Source organism: Mirounga leonina, unplaced genomic scaffold, assembly GCF_011800145.1.
Source record: "Mirounga leonina isolate KUSES-001 unplaced genomic scaffold, KU_Mleo_1.0 Mir_168, whole genome shotgun sequence".
NCBI classification, from domain to species: domain Eukaryota; kingdom Metazoa; phylum Chordata; class Mammalia; order Carnivora; family Phocidae; genus Mirounga; species Mirounga leonina.
This window is the reverse complement of record NW_023270426.1, coordinates 50732395-50751247: the sequence shown is the minus strand read 5'-3', so window position 1 is coordinate 50751247 and position 18853 is coordinate 50732395. Positions and strand designations below refer to the sequence as shown.

Below are 18853 nucleotides of genomic sequence, written 5' to 3'. Positions count from 1 at the left end.
CGGGCTTCTGGTATTACAATGCCTCACCTGCACACTGGTGGTGGTTTGAGGTCTGGAGATGGTGTGCATACTTTGCAACCCAACAGTGGAGCATGAACAAGACTGCACTTGAGGCACCAGGACCCCTTCGATGCCTAACCTTCCTCTCTGCTGCTGTACTATATCCTTTGCCTGTGATGAAGCTCTTCTGTGAACATCAACCGTTGGAGTCCTGTGAGTTCTTCCAGCAATTGAACACTTGAAATAATTGATGGGTAATTAACACAATAAAGATGAGGAGTGACTTCCAATACAGGCCAGTCTGGGGCCTGAAGGATGCTTCGGATGGGAGAGTGTTAGTGTTTGGTGCTTAAAGCACATAATTTTGTAAGTGGATGTGATGAAGTATGATACTTCAGCTCTGTTGCCTTGTGGGGAAGCATCTCCCGAAAAACAGCAGGAACACATTCTGGTTTGCTTCCATAGAAAAATACTTCTACCTCTGACAGAGAACCTATCTGTCCAGGGCCGCCAGATGGGTATGCAAACAGAGAAGGACCATAGGATTAATCTTCATTTCTTCTTCTTTTCCCCACAAACTCCTTTATTTTGACCCTATACTTCTCAGAGGAAGCACTATGGTCTCATGTATTAAAGTCTTTTCTTCACAAACAAAATGTTACTGACTTTTTTGAGTCCTAATGAAGGTCACTGGTACTGAAGAAAGAATCAAAGGTAAACCCACAACAGCATCAACAACAAAATGGATGTTTGGGAAGGAAGTCAGTTCAGGAGGGAAGAAAATAGGTATGTATGAACGTATGCACGCATATGTTTATGTACATGTGTGGGAGAGAGAGTGTGTATGTATACACACACACAGGTAATTTTCCCACATCACAAATATATGGAAAAACCAACCTGTGATACAAAAATGAAACATCATTTGATTCTCCTGGCTGAGGATCTGAGCTACATCTAAATCCACACTCTGCCACCTGCTGGCTCTGAGTGTGAACTAGTTATTTAACTGCTCTGAGACTGGTTTCCTCATCTATAAAATGGCAACGATTTTTACTGTGCAAGATTCTGATGAAGATTAAAAGAGATCATGTATGTGCTATACATGTTGTTAAACTAATAAGCACCACTGACAGATTTCCAGAGAAGCAATTTTGACAAAATTTGCTGACCTCCTTTCCTCCCTCTGAGGGCTTGTGTTATGTGAAGAGGAAGGACAAGAAGAAGGAAAAATGGACTCAGGAGGAAAGAATTGCTTGAGGGTGTAAGGAAAAAGCATTAACTTCACTTTGCTTGTCTCCACAGGAACAGTTCCCTAGAAACCAATGAGGAAATCTATCAGTTGATGGATAAAGGCTGCTGAAACATGGATCTCCTGACCCCAGAGTCCTATCTTCCACCATGAACTTGCCATGGACTCCAAGATAGGAGGACCACTAAATGGGTTGGGCCTGAGAGGATCTCTGGAGTGCCTTGTCTGGATGTTTTATAAACTACAGAGTGCTGTGACATTTCACATGGCTTATTTAATCTGTTGTTTGCAATTATCCCGAGAGAAAGCCACAACTAAAAAATCTGAGTTGCCCAAAGTTATCACCTAGAAAGAGCTGAATCCAGCTCCTTTCAAACTTAGTTCTAATTTTAACTTAGTTCTAATTCAACCTTAGTTCTTCCCATTATTGTGACTTTCCCCTTAATACCAGGGCTGCTTCTAACTTGATGGCAGATGCTGTTGGTACCCTGTCCCATTTACCCCCAACTCACCCCCAGGTCACTTGAGTGCACCAGGAGGTGCATTAGGCAGCTGTCCACTGACAACTCTGTGTCAGATGCCTTTCTTTCTCATTTCCTTTGTCTGAAGACTTTCTGAGGACCAGAGGTGTTTGCAAGGAACACAACCTGGAAAAGAGGGGGGTGGGGAATTTAATGCCCCCTGGGGTTGGACAGGGTGGTTAAATGCCAGCCTCTGGCATGTTCTGAAAGGTTTCCAGGGTGCCCCCTGTGCAAGTGAACCCCAGTTGCTCACATGGCAATAACCCACTCATAAAACATGCCCGTTATTGGCTCTTCCCCCTTCCTGTCTTATTTTCCCCACTTCCTCCAGTGTGCTTTCCAGAATCACTTCCTGTGTAAACAACCAGCACTAAATCTCTATCTCCAGGTCTACTTTCGGAGGAACCCAAACCCAAATTCTAAAATTCATGTGGTTGCTACTACTGTTCCTGTTTTTAATTACATGACATCCTCACCGAAAAAGTAATAATGACCGTGGGTTGCTGATGACTCTGAATCTGAGGGCAACACTTTTAAGACTTGACAAAAGTGAAGATAACATTCTCAACAAAGTAAATTGTTCTCCCTATTTCACTAAGTATCTACCTTGCCAGTAGCTGTTCTCATTTTAAAGCAGAGTTGTGATAGCTTTGAAGGGGCTCTACCAAGGCAGTTACAGACCCGGTTTGGATCTTCTAGCTGTTAATCAATAGAAGTTAGAATAGACCTCCAAAGTAGGATATTATTTCTTGATTCATGAAAAGAAATCAATGAATTAGTAATGCTAAAACATCTATAAATAAGATCCAAGTATTTATATTCTAGAAAACAAGAGCAATCATCTCAAAATGCCTTCTAGATTTATCAACTTTGCACACATATTTTAAGAAGATTTCGAGAGATTTCAATATAGTATCTAAAAATGACCAACCATTTCACTTTGACAAAGAGAGATTCCTAGCTTCCTATAGTTGACTGCAACTATGGGATAAAATGTTTGGATTTTTAAAAGATACATATAAAAATCTTATGTGAAAATTAGTCGGAGCGCAAGCCACTCAAGTATAATGGTCATTTACTCTGCAGTGTGCCCCCGTCCAGAGACGCCAGGCTCATAAGTTATATATAATAAGTTCATATAACATGTTTTGTTTTATAGACTCTAAGCATTTATTTAACAAAATGGAAATCTCTAATACCTAGCACTTGTCTACATTTAAATTTCGGGGAAAAGAGACTCATGTTCTACAGTACATATTAATAAGATTTTTCTTATTACAAAAGAGTTTGTTGTCAACTTAGAACAGTTAAAATACCTTCTCTAGTGATTAGAAAACATCATCCTTTAGTGGAGTGAGGTGACCTCTCTTGTAGGGAAAAAGCCCATGATTCTTGTCAGAGATGTAGGACTAACACAGCCTTCCCCTCGCTCAGACCTGTCCATCCGAGGATGTCTTTTGCCACTACAACAGGTGGAAGACCACTTCTCTGCTTTGGTTCCCAAGTCAGGCATAAATCCTTTCAATTTAGGGAAGCACTCACACATATAGAAGGCAAAGGGCGGAGGCTGTTCTTCCATCCTCTTTACTCACACGCTACCTAGAAAGTCAAGGTTTCCTTGGTGGTTGTGCTCACGTGCTGAGCGCTGTGCGTGCAGCGACCATTAGTGTGAATGTGTGCGAGACGTTTTGAATAATACATAGCACCCCGAAATGTGAATGATTGCTCTGGCAAACTCTGAAAGCCAATGATCACTTGTGCCTTGCAGAATCTGGGGGCTCAATCCCCAGGTGCAAAGTACATTTGCCAGGTTTCTCCAGGGCAAAGGCAGGGTGAACGCCCTCAGTGAACCTGTGCCTGATGATGAAGAGCAACTGTCCACTTTCAGCATTAATGAAGAGAAGCCTCTGGTTGCTGTAGTCCAGCAGAATGCCCACCCTGGCGGGACGCTCAGTCACATGGACATCGCTCACTATGCCACTGTAGAAGAATGTGTATCTGAAATGAAGTAGAATGGGGAATTAAACACTGGAAATCTTGAAAGGCCACGGTGAAGAAAATCACTTGGAGATAACCGATTTTTCAGTGATTAATTTCACTTTACAATAATGAGCTGCCATAAATGTCCCAAATCCTTTAGCCAGATCCCTCCTAGATGCTAAAATGCATAGCTCATCCCAACAGACAAGCATTTTTAATAATTTTGCTCCTTCTACATTAGGAGGCGGTCCCAGAATAACCAGCATATGCCTCCCTTGTGATTTTTCTCAACATTCTAATTCTTTCCCAGCTGCCCACATGTTTTAACTACCGCATTCATGGTGTGTCATTCTTTTGAATAAAACTCCTCTGAGGCTGCCATGTATCTGAAAAAGTACTGCAGGCTTGCCTTCCATAAAATGTATTAATTTTACAGCTTAAAAATTTATTAGTAACTTACATAAGGGCCTTTATGAAGTTCAAGAAAAAAATTTCATTATTTTTGCCCAACTTTATTCTTCATAGAGGCTCCCCCTACCCTGAACCGACTTTCCTTTTCATCTTCTGAATGTTTTCTGCAGTCTTGCAACTCAGGGGGGTTGCCTGTCATTTCTTTTTTCAATTCAAATAAATTGAACTCAGCAAGTATTCATTGGGCGTATCTGTGAGTCCAGGACTTTGCTAGGCCCTCGGGGGGATGGGGGGATATGAAGGACCACAGAGCACTGTCCTTGCCCTTGGGGAGCCCAGGCCCTCCTGACCAGAGAGGAAAATATTGTTGATCATTTAAACGTGGACTCGGGCTGAGGCTTCATCTCAGGGCACAGACTGGAAAAGTGTTCATAAACACATTTAATGGACCTGTGTGGTTGTGGAATTAATGTTTTGAGACCAGGCTGGGAAGGGGAAATTGCTGGAACAGAAGAACCTAAATTGCTCTGTGCAAAAAGTGACGTAAGTTTGGTGTTTTTTTCCTGGCAGTCTGAGAAACAGAGGCTGGAGCCCTGAAAGCGGGGAAGGGGAGAAATGAGAGAGAGGAGATGAGGGAAAGGTCTGTGAGGATGGTGAGTCTGAGGGGTGAAAGCTCAGCAGCAATGGGCTGATGGGGCCTTTAGACTCTGAGCAAGTGAGTGACTCTGGTGTGGCCGAGAGAGCCGAGGACCTTGAAGGCCTATGATGTCTTCAAGGCCCAGAAGCTCGAGTGCAGGTGTGTTTAGGGAATGGCAAGTTGGCAGCTGTGCTGGGACAGGGCAGAGGTTCACGGGGATGGGAAAGTAAGCAAGGCTCGCACAATGACAAAGGCCCTTTCCGGTGCCATGCTAATGAGGGGTCTGAAGGCCCAGAACACAAAGGCGGCCGCCTCGGGGAGCAGCAGTGTAGATGGGGTGCGTATGGAAGGCTTTGGGAGCAGAGGGGCTCATACTCAGCCAGAAGGAACAGGTCTGAACTGGACAGGTGGGAAAGAAGGAGGGAGAGATCCAGCCAGCAGGGGCAGTGGGGGAAATGACGAGGTGGCCAAAGGAGCAAGGCCCTAGGTCATGGAGAACGTCACCATCTGCCCGACGGGTTCGGAGAGGACATGGCGGACATGACCTGAATAGGTAAGTCAGGGGCCAGGATCTAGACCTGCCCTGTCCATCACAATTGCCGACTAGCCACATGTGGCCACTGACATTCAAATTAATTAAAATTAAATTAAATTCGGTGTCCAGTTCTTCCGTCCTACTAGCCACATTTCAAGTGTTCAGTAGCCATCTGTGACACCATTTTTTTTTAAAGATTTTATTTATTTATTTGAGAGACAGAGAGTGCAAGCGAGAGAGCACAAGCAAGGGGAGCAGCAACAGCAGAGGGAGAAGCAGACTTCCCACTGAGCAGGGAGCCCGATGCGGGGCTTGATCCCAGGACCCTGGGATCATGAGCTGAGCCGAAGGCAGCCACTTAACCGACAGAGCCACCCAGGTGCCCCTGTGACGCCATTTTTCTATCTTCACAGAATGTCTGATTGCACAGCACTGGTCTGGAAGGTTCAGAATGCCCAAACGAGCCATTTCCCCAGCCCTGCTTAGAAGGCCCCTGGTGCTCACAGGCCCAGCCCCAATCAGTCCCTGAGCCGATCCCCACCATGGAGGCCGAGGAGGGAGAGACATTCCTCGAAGCCTCGGCTCCACCAGGTCTGCAGGGCCTGGAATCTGCCCTGTCCTACGTCTGCCTCCATTTCCTATCCAGCACATTAGTTCCTTCTCCAACCTGCACTCTGGCCTGAAACCAAGCCTGTCTGCCTGGGGCCAGACTCCCTGCCCAGCTTTTGCCTGCCCCTTCCTGGGACTGCTGGTGTCTTTTCAAAGATCATTCAAAAGCCTGACTCTAGACACCTGTGTGACCCTGGAACTGCTGTCCTGGAGTCCCCAGGCCGAGGTGGGCCCACCCCCGTGAATGTCACTACTGGCCCAGACTGAGTCCAGACCCCTTTTAGCTCTGGTGGCTACTCCCCCCAGAGCTCCTCATCCCTCTTCCTGGTCACATTAGTCCTGGGTTCCTCTCTTTACCGTGGTCCCACCTGAAAGTTGATATCACTGTTGATGGTTGTAGATTTTTGAGCAAAAAAGCAAGGGACGTGATGAAAATGATGTTCTAGAAAAATCTGCCAGTTGTGCCACACAGGATAGCGTGGGTTGGGTGCAGACCTCCCCCTGCAGGGTACAGGCATGGTGGCTGGGGTGGACCTGGTAGAGGAGGTGAGAAGGCTCTGAACAAGGGGAGAAAGTCTAGGAGTGGACAGGAAGAAGTCCAATCGATTCCTCAGACTCTCCATTTCTCCTTTCCAATTGTGACATCTTAATGCTTGGATTCTATGCAAATAGAGTCGAGAGTAATACAGTTTGGTTTAAAATCATGAAGCCAGAAAAGTGAGACACAGAGGGGGGGTCTGCCACAGGGGTTCTTCCAGTGCCTAAAGCCAGGGGTGCTCTATTTGAAACATGAAGTGAAGGCACTTGAGGCCTGACGTCTCTGTGCTGGGAGCCCACCGATAGGCACACTCTTCCTCCCCGAATCCACGGGGCCTAGTCTGGGCCTGAAAGACCAAGCTTGTTGAACCTGTTGACAAGGTATAATTCTGTTTTCTAGAGTCCAGGTATTTGTTACTGGAGGCTAGTCTTTGGTTTGGGGGTTTTAAAGGTCTAGGAAAATTTTTATGAAATCTGTATCTAGTTCTAGTTCTAATTCTAAATCTATTCATTATAAATTCTGGGGTTGAGAGATTTTCTACTCTGGGTAGGGGCTAGGTCCTTAAGCATTGTGCAGCAATGAACATCAATTATCATAATTGCTCTGACTTGATGAAATGTGACTTTAAATAGCTCTGGGAGATAGTGTCCTTATGAACCATGTCAGAAAATTAAACTGTGTCAAGTAGGATGCAGGGAGAAATGTGCAGCCAGAGATATGCAAAATCCCAATCTGTGGGCCCTTTTCTGGGAACTTGTGAGCATCGAAGTCTTCCTTTTTAAAACATTACATTTGAATAATGCCTCATATTTTATGATACTTTACAATTTCAAGACTCTTCCCTGTACCTGTCTTTATGTGATCCTCACAACCCAAAAATGTAGCAGCCAGGTGTCACTGTCCCCTGACAAGATAGATGAGGCCTTTCGGGCATGCTGTAAGGGTTCACTGAACTTCCAGTGAATAGCCCGTAGGAGGCTAGTCAAGGATGGGCCCAGGACTAAGGTCAGGTTTCTAAGACAGCCCACCCTGTGAGCATATTCAGATCATCCCATGCTTGCCTTAGCTCTCTCAGACTAACATAGGTTATGGTTTCTTCACATTAACCAACTAAACAGTTAGCAACCTTTTTCTGTAAACGGGCAGATAGTAAATATTTTAGGTTTTGGGCATCCAAATTTGGTCTCTGTTACAACTAGTCAACTCCACCGTGGTAATGCAAAAGCGGCCACAGAAAATATGTAAACAAACGAGATGACTGCATTCCAGTAAAACTATTAATACAATTTTACAAAACAGGCAGTGGTCATATTTGGTCTGTGGGCTAGATTGTACCATTTCCTGATATAAACCAATGAGGGGAAGGTATTGGGGACCCACTGGCTTTCTCACTCTTGTTGACTCCTCTGTGGAGGGAGCTCTTTAGTATTACCCTTGTCCCCTCCCCATCCCAAAGTGAGTTGAGAAGGAAAACTTGCCCATGCGTGGCCTGGAGGTTCCTTCCTTTTCCCTATCTCTGGAGTATGGGCTTCCCGCTGAAGCACCTATCCTTCTTTGTTCTCCAGGGACCAACTCTGCCCTGCAGGGTGCCGAAGCTGGCCTGGCCTAGGGTCTGGGTGGGTACAAGTCTATTAATAGCGTTCAATATAAGAAACCTCCTGGGCGCCTGGGTGGCTCAGTTGATTAAGCAACTGCCTTCGGCTCAGGTCATGATCCTGGAGTCCCGGGATCGAGTCCCGCATCGGGCTCCCTGCTCGGCAGGGAGCCTGCTTCTGCCTCTGACCCTCCCCCCTCTCATGTGCTCTCTCTCTCTCATTCTCTCTGTCTCAAATAAATAAATAAAAAAATCTAAAAAAAAAAAAAAAAAAAAAGAAACCTCCTTTCCCAAGGTGCTGGGTGGCTCAGTCAATTAAGCTTTCGACTCCTGGTTTGGGCTCAGGTCATGATCTCAGGGTCATGGGATCGAGCCCCGCATCAGGCTCCACACTCAGTTTGGAGTCTGCTCGGGATTCTCTCTCTCCCTCTCCCTCTGCCACAGCTTGAGGGTGCACACGCATGTACATGCTCACTCTCTCAAATAAAGAAATAAATCTAAAAAGAAAGAAAAGAAACCTTTTTTCCCTCAGATATGAACCACACTCACTAAAACTGGCTTCCTCAGTAATCAGAGTAATAGTTTAGTTTTCCTATTGTTGACGCTTTTGTTTTCTTTCTTTATTGGCTCAGACCTGGGCAGGGAAGTGGCATTCTATTTTGTTAGGTGCCTCAGAGACCTCTGCCTATGCAGCAACTCGTGACCCTTTGACCAAGAAGGGAGGGCAGGGCTCCAACGTACCTCTGCGGCCCAGAACAGTGCATGTACCACGAAGTCTCCCCTTGTCCCAGGGCACCAGCCTGCACCGCCAGGCGGGAACAGACGCCAAGTCGGTAAGCCGGGCAGTCCGTGACCGTGGCTTCCCAGTAATGCTGGCCGCACGCAGGCAGCTCCTCGCCCAGCACTGATGGGATGCTGCGGACGAAGTGGATGCAGTTAAGCCTAGCACAGGAATCACCAGCTTTGCTCTCATAAACACCAACATGCACAAGGTCGCGCACAGTTGAGGCAGGACTCTATCCTGGGAAACCGCTGGAATTTGACTAAAGACATTTGTTGTTCATTGTGCCCCCAACTTTGACCTGACCAGCCCAGAACTCCACAAACTCTCAACCTGCATTTGGCGTATTACCACTGCCACATACAACATGCATGTCTAGTGCACTGCATCTCTGGAGGGAGCTGAGAACCAGGAAATAACCAGAATAATTGCGAGAGAAAAAGAAAGGGCACCATCTCTGCCTTCAAGGAGAGTGAGGAAATATGAGGAAGGCAGGCGGGGTTCCAAGAGAGCATAACCTGCAAAATTTTTTTTCCCAAAACCTGAAGATGGCGGGGGAGGAGGAGGAGGAGGAGTCTCCAACATCTTCTTTAACAGTGAGTTCCCTTCCATGTTTGCTGACCTTACTGGGCACAGAGACCGAATGAGGGGCAGCTCTTGAGCGCCAAGACAGCTGGGGAGGCCAGAGCAGAGCATAGAACTGACCAGATGTGATGAGTGTGCTTGGTAGAAGCTGTGGTCAACAGTCTTGGGGACTCTGGCCTCCTCGGATTGTAGCAGGGTACCTGAGAGGTTGGTGAAAGGTCTCCTTTTGTCTCGCCTTAGCCATTTTTAGAACAGGCACTGGGAAATGAACACAAGCACTCTGGACTGCGGATGGGTGACTTTGTTTGCATGTATTGCTCCCCTCTGTTTTGAAAAGGCTGAGACAGCAAGGAAGTGTTTTTAATTTAAGCAGTGTTAATACTCAGTCAGCACCCTCTCCTTTTTAACAGATGAGAAAATGATTAATGCAAAGGAATGTATTTCACTTTCTCATGTCTTTACCCAATAACCTCCTTCCAAAGAGGTGGATACTGACAGCCCCTCGCTCCCTGAGCACAGCCTGGCTGCCTGATATGTATGAGCTAATTTTCAGATTACTAATAAATAAAATTCTATGAGATACATTACAGTTATCATCAGTTACTGTCTATGAACTCTTACCAACTTCCAGTCTATTTCTTTTCTTCTCTGATTTTTTGAAATCACTTTTTTTACACTTTCCAAAGCCTTTCACCGACTTTCTCCCACATGACTGTTCTGATGCTCAAAATGACCAGGAGAGATAGCTGGCAAATTGCAGAGCTGTCTCCCCACGGTGCCCTCAGCTTTCAGCTCTTTAATGCTCTTTTCTGTGGGAGCTACCGGGTAGGGAGGGACAAGAAAGTCTGAAAATCTGAAAGTCCTACATGTGGCCAGAACCAGAAACTCAACAGAATGTCATGCTCCTCTATTTCTTCTCGAGTGGTTGGACACAAAACCTGGTTTGCTATTAAAAATAAAAGAAGAATTAGCCTGGACTCCTTTTTCATTAAAGTAGAAATGGCACCTGAAAACAGCTGATGTTTTAAATACAACCGTCTGTGCCTGTGTTTGCAATACAAATACGGGCACTTTGCTCCGACTTAGGAACTACTGTCACTTTTCCCCTCGTGCTGAACCGCAATGGAACCGAATGGGTGTGCTCATGTTGATATTCGATGCCATACTCCCAGGCATGTCCATTAAACCAAGGATATGCTCAGGGGAGGCCACACCAGAAGGACACATGTCAGAAAACTCCACTGCTGAGGCACGAGGGGCCTCCCCCTACTTACTCTGTCAACCGTCTCCTCTCAGTGAAGCTGATCACTGTCCCATTTGAGGAAATCTGCAGAGCAGGATGAGCTGTGTCTCTCAACAGAAGAAATCGGGTTCCTGTCGCAGTGAAGAAAACAGGATTATAACATTACCACAATGGTAAGTGCTGTCCCTGGGTCAAGCACCACATTTCAGACCTTACTCTTCCTCTCCCCTGACATCAAACTGTCCCTCTCAAGTGTTTTCAGATCCGCAGGCTGCAAATCTCATCCATGCTAAGGCACTCGTGAGTGTCAGCGGCTGCTTACCTCGAGCCGGGGCTGCAGGTCACCTCCTGTACAAGAGCTCCCTCCCTCTGCTATGCAAAGTACGCTCCTTGGACCAGCAGCACCTACAACCCCCGGAAACTAGCCTAGAAATGCAGAATCTCCAGCCCCGTCCCAGACCTACTGAACCCGAATCTGGTGCAAGCTAAAGGAGTGGTTCTAACAGTGGAAGGTGCGGGCACCATATTGGGACCAGGGGGAATATTTCTGGGCAGGCAGCTCTCATGTCTTCTCTCAGCAACATCAGGCTGGCCCTGACCACATCACAAACAAGGCCTGTGCACAAGTTTTGGCTGGTTAAGCAAATCACTTAATGTACCACCGTCAATCTTCTGCCATCTTTGGGTCTAGGATAAGATAAGAAAATGATCACCTTGCCATTTCTCATTTCTTTTCACAATAATTGAGAACAGCCAAGCACTTTTTTTATTGGCATCATTTGGCAATTTTCTCCAAAATGTCACTGAACAGCTTTATTGCTTCCTTAAGTTATTCATTCATTTATTCAACAAACATTAATTGGCACAAACCATGTGCTAAGCACCAAAAATAAACAGAAGAATAATACTGGAAGCTTGTTCATGGAGTTTACAGTGTAATAAAAGAATATCCCCATCCCACTGTCCCTAACATACACTCAAAACATACCCACTAATTATAGCTTATTGTGAGCCAAACAAGAATCATCTGGGGAGATTAAAAACACATGTCAAAAACCATCTCCAGATCAATTAGATCAGGGTCTCCAGGAGTGGGGGCTGGGCACCAGTATTTTTTAAGTACCCTGTCTAATTGCTAATGGGTAGCCAAGGTTGAGAACCTCTTAAACCAGAAAAAGAAACATCTTGGTCTTTGACCCATCTTGGATCCTCATGCCAAAAACCTAGCACTGCCAAGAGGTTGAGGCTTTAAGAAGTGGCCTTCTAGAGTGGCCTTCTAGAGGGAAGGAATGGAAAGGCTTGGAAGTAGTAGTGCGTGTGAAGGAGAAAGTACCTCTGGTGGAAATGAGAGCAGCTTCACTCTGCTCGCTCGCCCCAAAGGCATTGATGGCTCTCACATAGAAAAAGTAATTGTCATTGGGTTGGAGGTTAACTTTCAGCTGGAGTCCTTTAATTCCAGAGAATGATCTAAATACAAAAGAGAAATAACTTTAAATATAAGGTCACATGCTAAAATAACTCATCATATTTCAATCCTGTCATGAATGAACATCTTTTATTAACAACAAATAACTAATTTTTCCCTCTTGGCAACCACTGAGTTAGCAAGCCAGATTCTATAAAATGGTCCTGGTCCACTAAGACTACTTTGTCAAATCACTTCTACCTTTGTCAACTTTGTCAAATATATGCCTTCCAGAATGCTCTGTGAAATAAACCAAACCTTTTTTTAAATTCAGAAAACAGACTAATTTTGTGGTTAGTGAGTCTCTAAGAATGTATTATTTTCTCTATCAACTTTTGCCTCCAAGGGCACTTCTGGATTAAGATGATGTTAAACCATCAATAATACAAAGGATGCTAATTATCTAATTAGAAGATCAGGAAGAGCAGAAAACTTAAGGTGAGTGATGATTTTGGACACGGCCATCATACAAAAGCCACTAAAGTTAAAGAAACAGAAGATCCCTAGAGAAGACTGTACCTTTTAAGGCGAGCTTAATCCCAGCAAGAAAACAGAGTTCTAATTGCCAAAGAAAATTTCCAAAGTTGCTATTTCTTAACCTCCCCTGTATATTAAAATAAAAGTACTGGTAGTAGTGTTTAATTGGCAGCGGCTTGTCACAGCCAAACCATTTAAACACATAGAGACTTGCTGCATTTGAAGATGGAGCTCTCTGAACTTGCCGGGGAACTGAAGTAGTCTTGTGCCTCTTTTCTATTCTCTTTAATCTGCTTGATATCATGGCCTAGAGCATTTATACAGATAAATTACTCAACTGCTCATTTTTTCAGCCTCCATTTGGAGAGGCTTTGGGCAGAGGTAGGAGGCAGGCTCCTTACCAATGAAAGAATTCCTAATATGAGTGCTTGTGCCTGGGCCCTGTTCCCGGGAGCTATGCGTGGGATAACGGTCAATGAGAACAACAGTTCAACACCCTTCCTGTCCATCCTCAGAAGGATAGGGGTTTTTTAAATGTTTATTTGCTTATTTGTCTTCGTTTTTCTTTGCGTTTGTTACTAACAAATGTACTACAAAGTGTCAGAATCAAAGATTTTCTTCAGGTCACTTCTGCTTCTGTTGGCTATTGCACGTCTCAGTACACTGCCTTAGACAACACTATGGAGAATAAGAAAAAGGAAAAAAGCATCATTGATTGAGAAAACAAACTAATTGAAAGGTTTTTAAAAGCAGAAAGGTCACAGTGCCCGCCCCCACCATGTCCAAAAGTGAAAAGACACCCAGTCTGTTCCTCGGAAAGAAGGGGGTAGGGGCGGGGACCAGACGGTGTCTGTTTGAGCATGGGCTATTTAGCGTCCTGCGTGAAAGAGGCGGCTGGAAACTCCTCCAACATTAGTGGTTGTTATTTCAGAACCTACCACCGGACCAGGTCCTCCGCAAGTACTATCTTTAGCCGCACCAGAATCATTGAGCCACATGTTCGGTGACAACTAATTATGCTTCAGTTAGTTAATGAAAAACCATTTCCTTTGATTGAGAATGTAATTCCCAACTGATATCTAGAATATTATTCTGGGGTGGATGTATTGCTTATCTTATTTGAATTGATGACTGAAGAGATGGTTTGAATGTACTTTCATTATAACAAGCAGTAAAATTATTGTTTCCGTAAGCATACTAGCGCCTGAACCGAATTTATTTCATTCACCCATTAAACAAATGTCTATCAATTACTTATCACATGTCCAGGCCCTATTACCCTGAAGTCTGGGGGTAGGGAGCGGGAATGGCAAGACTAGGTGAGGAAATTTCAGCTCCAGAGAAGGGATATAACATGCTGGCTTCATTTTGTCACGATGAGGTTGTTAAATACCAAAAATACTGGTTTAGGGGTAAGTGTTTGCTTTTCAGTTTTATGAAGGGTGTCAAGGAAAGAATTCCATATATATGGTCAACTGCATCCTATGTCTTATCACTCATTGAAAGAATAAAGGTTTATATGGTATTGAAGTCAGAATATGCGATCAGATCCTGCTTTCAGTGTATGAACAGGTCGTGCAGACTTGACAGATGTGCACAATACCCTCACTGAATCTGAAATAAAAGCACCAGGCATGAGAACGAAAGTAACATGAGATGTCCTAGAGTTTTATTGTTGACAGGTTGCCATCTTATGTTCCAGCACCAGGAACAAAGCAAAAAAGCTCACAGACCAATGGTTTACTTCCATGTCTTTTCACTGTCTGAGCTCACTTGAATATCATAAAAGTCCTCATATTAGCTCTCCCTGCTTTTTAGCCAAATGAAAACTTTAAAAATTTTGGAATTTGGGGGCACCTGGGTGGCTCAGTCATTAGGCATCTGCCTTCGGCTCGGGTCATGATCCCGGGGTCCTGGGATGGAGCCCCGCATCGGGCTCCTTGCTCAGCCAGGAGCCTGCTTCTCCCTCTCCCACTCCCCCTGCTTGTGTTCCCTCTCTTGCTGTCTCTCTCTCTGTCAAATAAATTAAAAAATCTTTAAAAAAAAAATTTGGAATTTGAAATCTGAAGAGGAGCACCCTTCCACAGATTATAATTTTTTTAATTTCAAAAACAAAAATGTCATAACTGCACCTGAATCCACATACCGTACTCAAAGTATAGTTTGCAGTAGGATTAAGATTCAAAGAATATCCAAATTGAGTTAAGTGATGACACCACAGATGGAACCACAGCAGGTTGTTGATGCTTAGGTAAGAAGGGATGTTAGCCTCATCAGTAACACGACTGATCTGACTATGTTAGAAGGCTTAAGCCAAGAGTAAAATTCAAAAGACAGTAAGAAATGTGACCCAAACGGAGTCACTTTGGGTCATAGGTGTGGAATTCTCCCTACAAATGCCACAGTGCATTGGAAAGAGATGGCTCTATATGTGCAGTTTTCAGGAACATGAGGGCAAGGAAGCATCTAGAAACCCTGACTCAGCAGCAATTCGCTGATTGCCAGTGGAGCATAAGCGTACCACGAGTACAATCCCAGCGCTCTGTGCCCAGCAGGCCTTTGAAAGACTCTCAACCTGCTTGTCTCTCCATTGGTAGGACAAAGGACATTTGTTAAACTCCAGTGCTGTAAAGCAGAGAGAAACTATTTCAAGGAGTCCCACTGTCTCCTCAGAAATCCGAAATCATAAATGAGACCGTTCCCCTCTTCTGTTGTTTCAGAAGGCTAATGAGTGGAAGCCACTAGGAGGCAACGTCTGCCCAATATTATGAAGGCCTTTGTAGCTTGAGACTTTTCATTCTTTAGTTTTCGCAAGACACAACTGAAAAGTTTGACACAACTAACCATGCACAGTGGGGCAAGAATCATTTCACATGGGAATTGAAAAGGGTCTTTATGAAGTAAAAAACCATTAGGACCTAATGCTTAATGGGAAAATACTAATAGCGTTCCCGTAAGCTGGAGTTACAGACATGAAAAAGTCATAGGGCAAAAACTAATGATGTAATGTATGGTGATTAACATAACATAATAAAATTAAAAAAAAAAAAGTCATAGGGGTGCCTGGGTGGCTCAGTCGGTTAAGCATCCAACTCTTGGTTTGAGCTCAGGTCACGGTCTCACGGTCGTGGGACGGAGCCCCGCCTCAGGCTCTGTGCTCTGTGCCCCGAGTCTGCTTCAGATTTGTTCTCCCTCTCCCTCTTCCCCTCCCCACTTGTGCTCTCTCTCTCTCTCTCAAATAAATAAATAAAATCTTAAAAAAAAAAAAAAAAGTCATGCAGGGGCAACCTAACCTACCAAGAATTCTAAATCATAAAGCTATGATAATGAAAACTGCATGGCACTGGGGCATAAATAGATGGATCAATAGAACAGATTACACATTCTAAAGGTCAGGAATAGAGCCAAACACAGGCTCCTGAGTGTATAATAATGGAAGTATTTCAAATCAGAAGGGAAAATGATGGGTTTTCTTAGTGGGACAGTTGGATAGTCATACTTAAAAAATAAAGTTGGATTACTAATTTCACACTTTCTACTGAAATAAATTTCAGATGATAAAAGATCTATTTTTAAAAATTAAATCACTGGATACTACAAAAAACATGAGAAAGAGGATTTTTAAATATGAGACAAAAATTAAAGCTATTTTAAAAAGAGATTGATAAATTCAACTAAATTAACATTTGAAAATATCCATGGCACATGCAGCATCACTCATCAGCAGAGAGATGCCAATCAAAACCATAGTGAGCTACCACTCACATCTGTTAGAATAGTTAGTATCAAAAAGATAAGAAATAACAAGTGTTGGTGAGGATGTGGAGAAAGGGGAACCCCCTTACACTTTTGGTGGGAATGCAAAATGGTGCAGCCACTGTGGAAAACAGTATGGAGTTTCCTCAAAAAATTAAAAACAGAGCAACCATATGATCTAGCAATTTCATTTCTGGGTATTTATCCAAAGAAAAACAAAAACACTAACTTGAAAAGATATCTGAACCCCTATGTTCACTGCAGCATTATTTACAATAGCCAAGATATATATAAACAACCTTCATGTCCACCAATGGGTTATAGAAGATGTGAGATATATCTCTATACAGATCTAGCCCTAGATACAGATATACCTCATGCTGGAATAGTACTCAGCCATAAAAAGGAATGAGATCTTGCCATTTGTGACAACATGGATAGAGCTAGATGGTATAAAGTTAAGTGAAATGAGTCAAACAGAGAAAGACAAATTCTATATGATTTCACTTGTATATGGAATCTAAAAAAAATGAGCAAGCAAAGGAAAACAGAAACAGACTCATAAATACAGAGGACAATCTGATGGTTGCCAGGTTTGGGCGGGGGGAATGGGTGAGATAGGGGAAGGGAATGAAAAGGTACAAACTTCTAGTTATAAGATAAATAAGATATGAGGATACAATGTACAGTATAGGGAATGTAACTAATAGTATGTAATAACTTTGTATGCTAACAGATGATAGCTAGATTTATTATGATCACTTCATAAGGTATATAAATGTTGAATCACTATGTTATATACCTGAACCTAATATAATATTGTATGTCAACTACACATCAATAAAAAAATATGCATGGCAAAAAATTTTCAACACAATTTGCAACTCATGTTGTAGATGAGGGCTAATGTTCTTTAAAAAACAAAGAGCTTCTACAAATCAATAAGAAAAAAACCTACAGTCCAACAGGAAAAAAATGGATACAGGAAATGAGCAGTTCACAGAAAGGAAGTACATGATTCTGAAACATATGAAATGATGTTCAACCTAATAATAGTAATGCACACTGAAATTATAATAAGAATCCATCTTCTACCTATCAAGTGTCAAAGATCAAAAGTTTTATCATACCCTGTGTAGGCAAGGAAGCACTCTTATATGCTGCTATCCTGTGTGTAACAACTACAGCCTCTATGGAATGAGTTTGGTAATATCTATCAAAATCCAAAATGTACATACATTTATCCCATCTATTTCTAGGACTTTATCTTACATATATCCTGGTACATGTGTGAAATGATATACAAGGTTTTTTCTGAAGCATTGTTTGTGATAGCAAGAAAATGGAAACAGCTTAAGTACCTTTCAATTGGTCAAATAAATCAAATTATATTCTTAAAGCAGAATATAATGGAATTGTTTTTAAAATTGAGGCAGTTCTAAATGCATTGGTTTAGGATACTCACCAAGAAATATTTTTAAACAAGAAAAGGAAGGTGGTAGAATATCTACAGGATGCTACCATTTGTTGAAAAAAAATATAGATGTTTGTATATGCACAGCCTACCTGGAAGGATAAATATGAATCAGGTAATAGTAATTGCCTCCAGGGAGAAAAACTGAGTAGGTGACAGATAAATAGAAAGGAGACTTGACTTCCACTGTATCCCTTTTGTATCTTTGAATTTGTACCCATGTGTACATATTACCCAAAATCAATTAAATAATTAACTTTTAGAGCTGTATTACAAGCTCAGGAGTTGGTTGAACGTGTTTGCAGAGCACACATTAATTTGAATTTTGTAAAGTAGCTTCTCTAGGAATTCGATACTTCGACAATTTGTGTGGGACGGAAGCAAGGAGTGTACATGGGCTTCAGGTCATCTGAGGGGCTGGTAACCCTGAGGAGGGACTGCCTCTGCACTGCCGTGTCTAATACCTAGATTTAAGCATGTTTTCTCCCCAGAGGAGGGGGGGCGGTGTGTGTACAAACAATATGGAGGAATCCAGTGCCATCACTCCTGGAAGCAGCCTACGGATGGTGCTGTCACTGCAGTGCACAACAGATGGCTAAAGATGAATTGTTTGTTGAAAACACAGTGGGTTCTTGCTAGCATTCCTGTTGGCCGTACCCACATTCAGCCAAGCAGTCAACACCATTCAGTGAGAACTGTGAACAGAGTACACTGCTGGGCCAGTAAAGTAACGTTCCCCAAACCTGCAAGGACACAATTAGACCTTCTGAATCAGAACCTCTTAAGGGGGCCTGTGAGTCTAAGATTTTACAAGCAGCCAGGTGATTTTTATGATCAGTTAGGAAACATACTCATAAGATGGGGGGCGGGGAGAGGTGGGCAGGGGAGGAATAGGAAAAAGAAGAAAAATCCATGTATGGCTATCCAACTGTCCCACTAAACGCAAGAACTAACTGTTGCTGTTGGAAGCCATTTTTAAAAGGCTTAACTACCTG

The 18853-nt window shown here is 43.4% G+C and overlaps 1 protein-coding gene across 1 annotated transcript in view; it reads right to left on the bottom strand.

Annotated features, from left to right (window-relative positions):
* Nucleotides 1–2919: 2919 nt before the first annotated feature.
* The window catches only part of CMYA5 (cardiomyopathy associated 5), an 87167-nt gene continuing 71233 nt past the window's right edge, over nucleotides 2920–18853 (bottom strand). The window contains exons 10-13 of the mRNA XM_035014732.1: nucleotides 12020–12153; nucleotides 10718–10817; nucleotides 8819–8992; nucleotides 2920–3771 (exon numbers count right to left, since the gene is read on the bottom strand). Of these exons, the coding sequence (XP_034870623.1) occupies nucleotides 3525–3771; nucleotides 8819–8992; nucleotides 10718–10817; nucleotides 12020–12153 (655 nt within the window). The 3' untranslated portion in view covers nucleotides 2920–3524. The remainder of the gene's footprint in view (nucleotides 3772–8818; nucleotides 8993–10717; nucleotides 10818–12019; nucleotides 12154–18853) is intronic.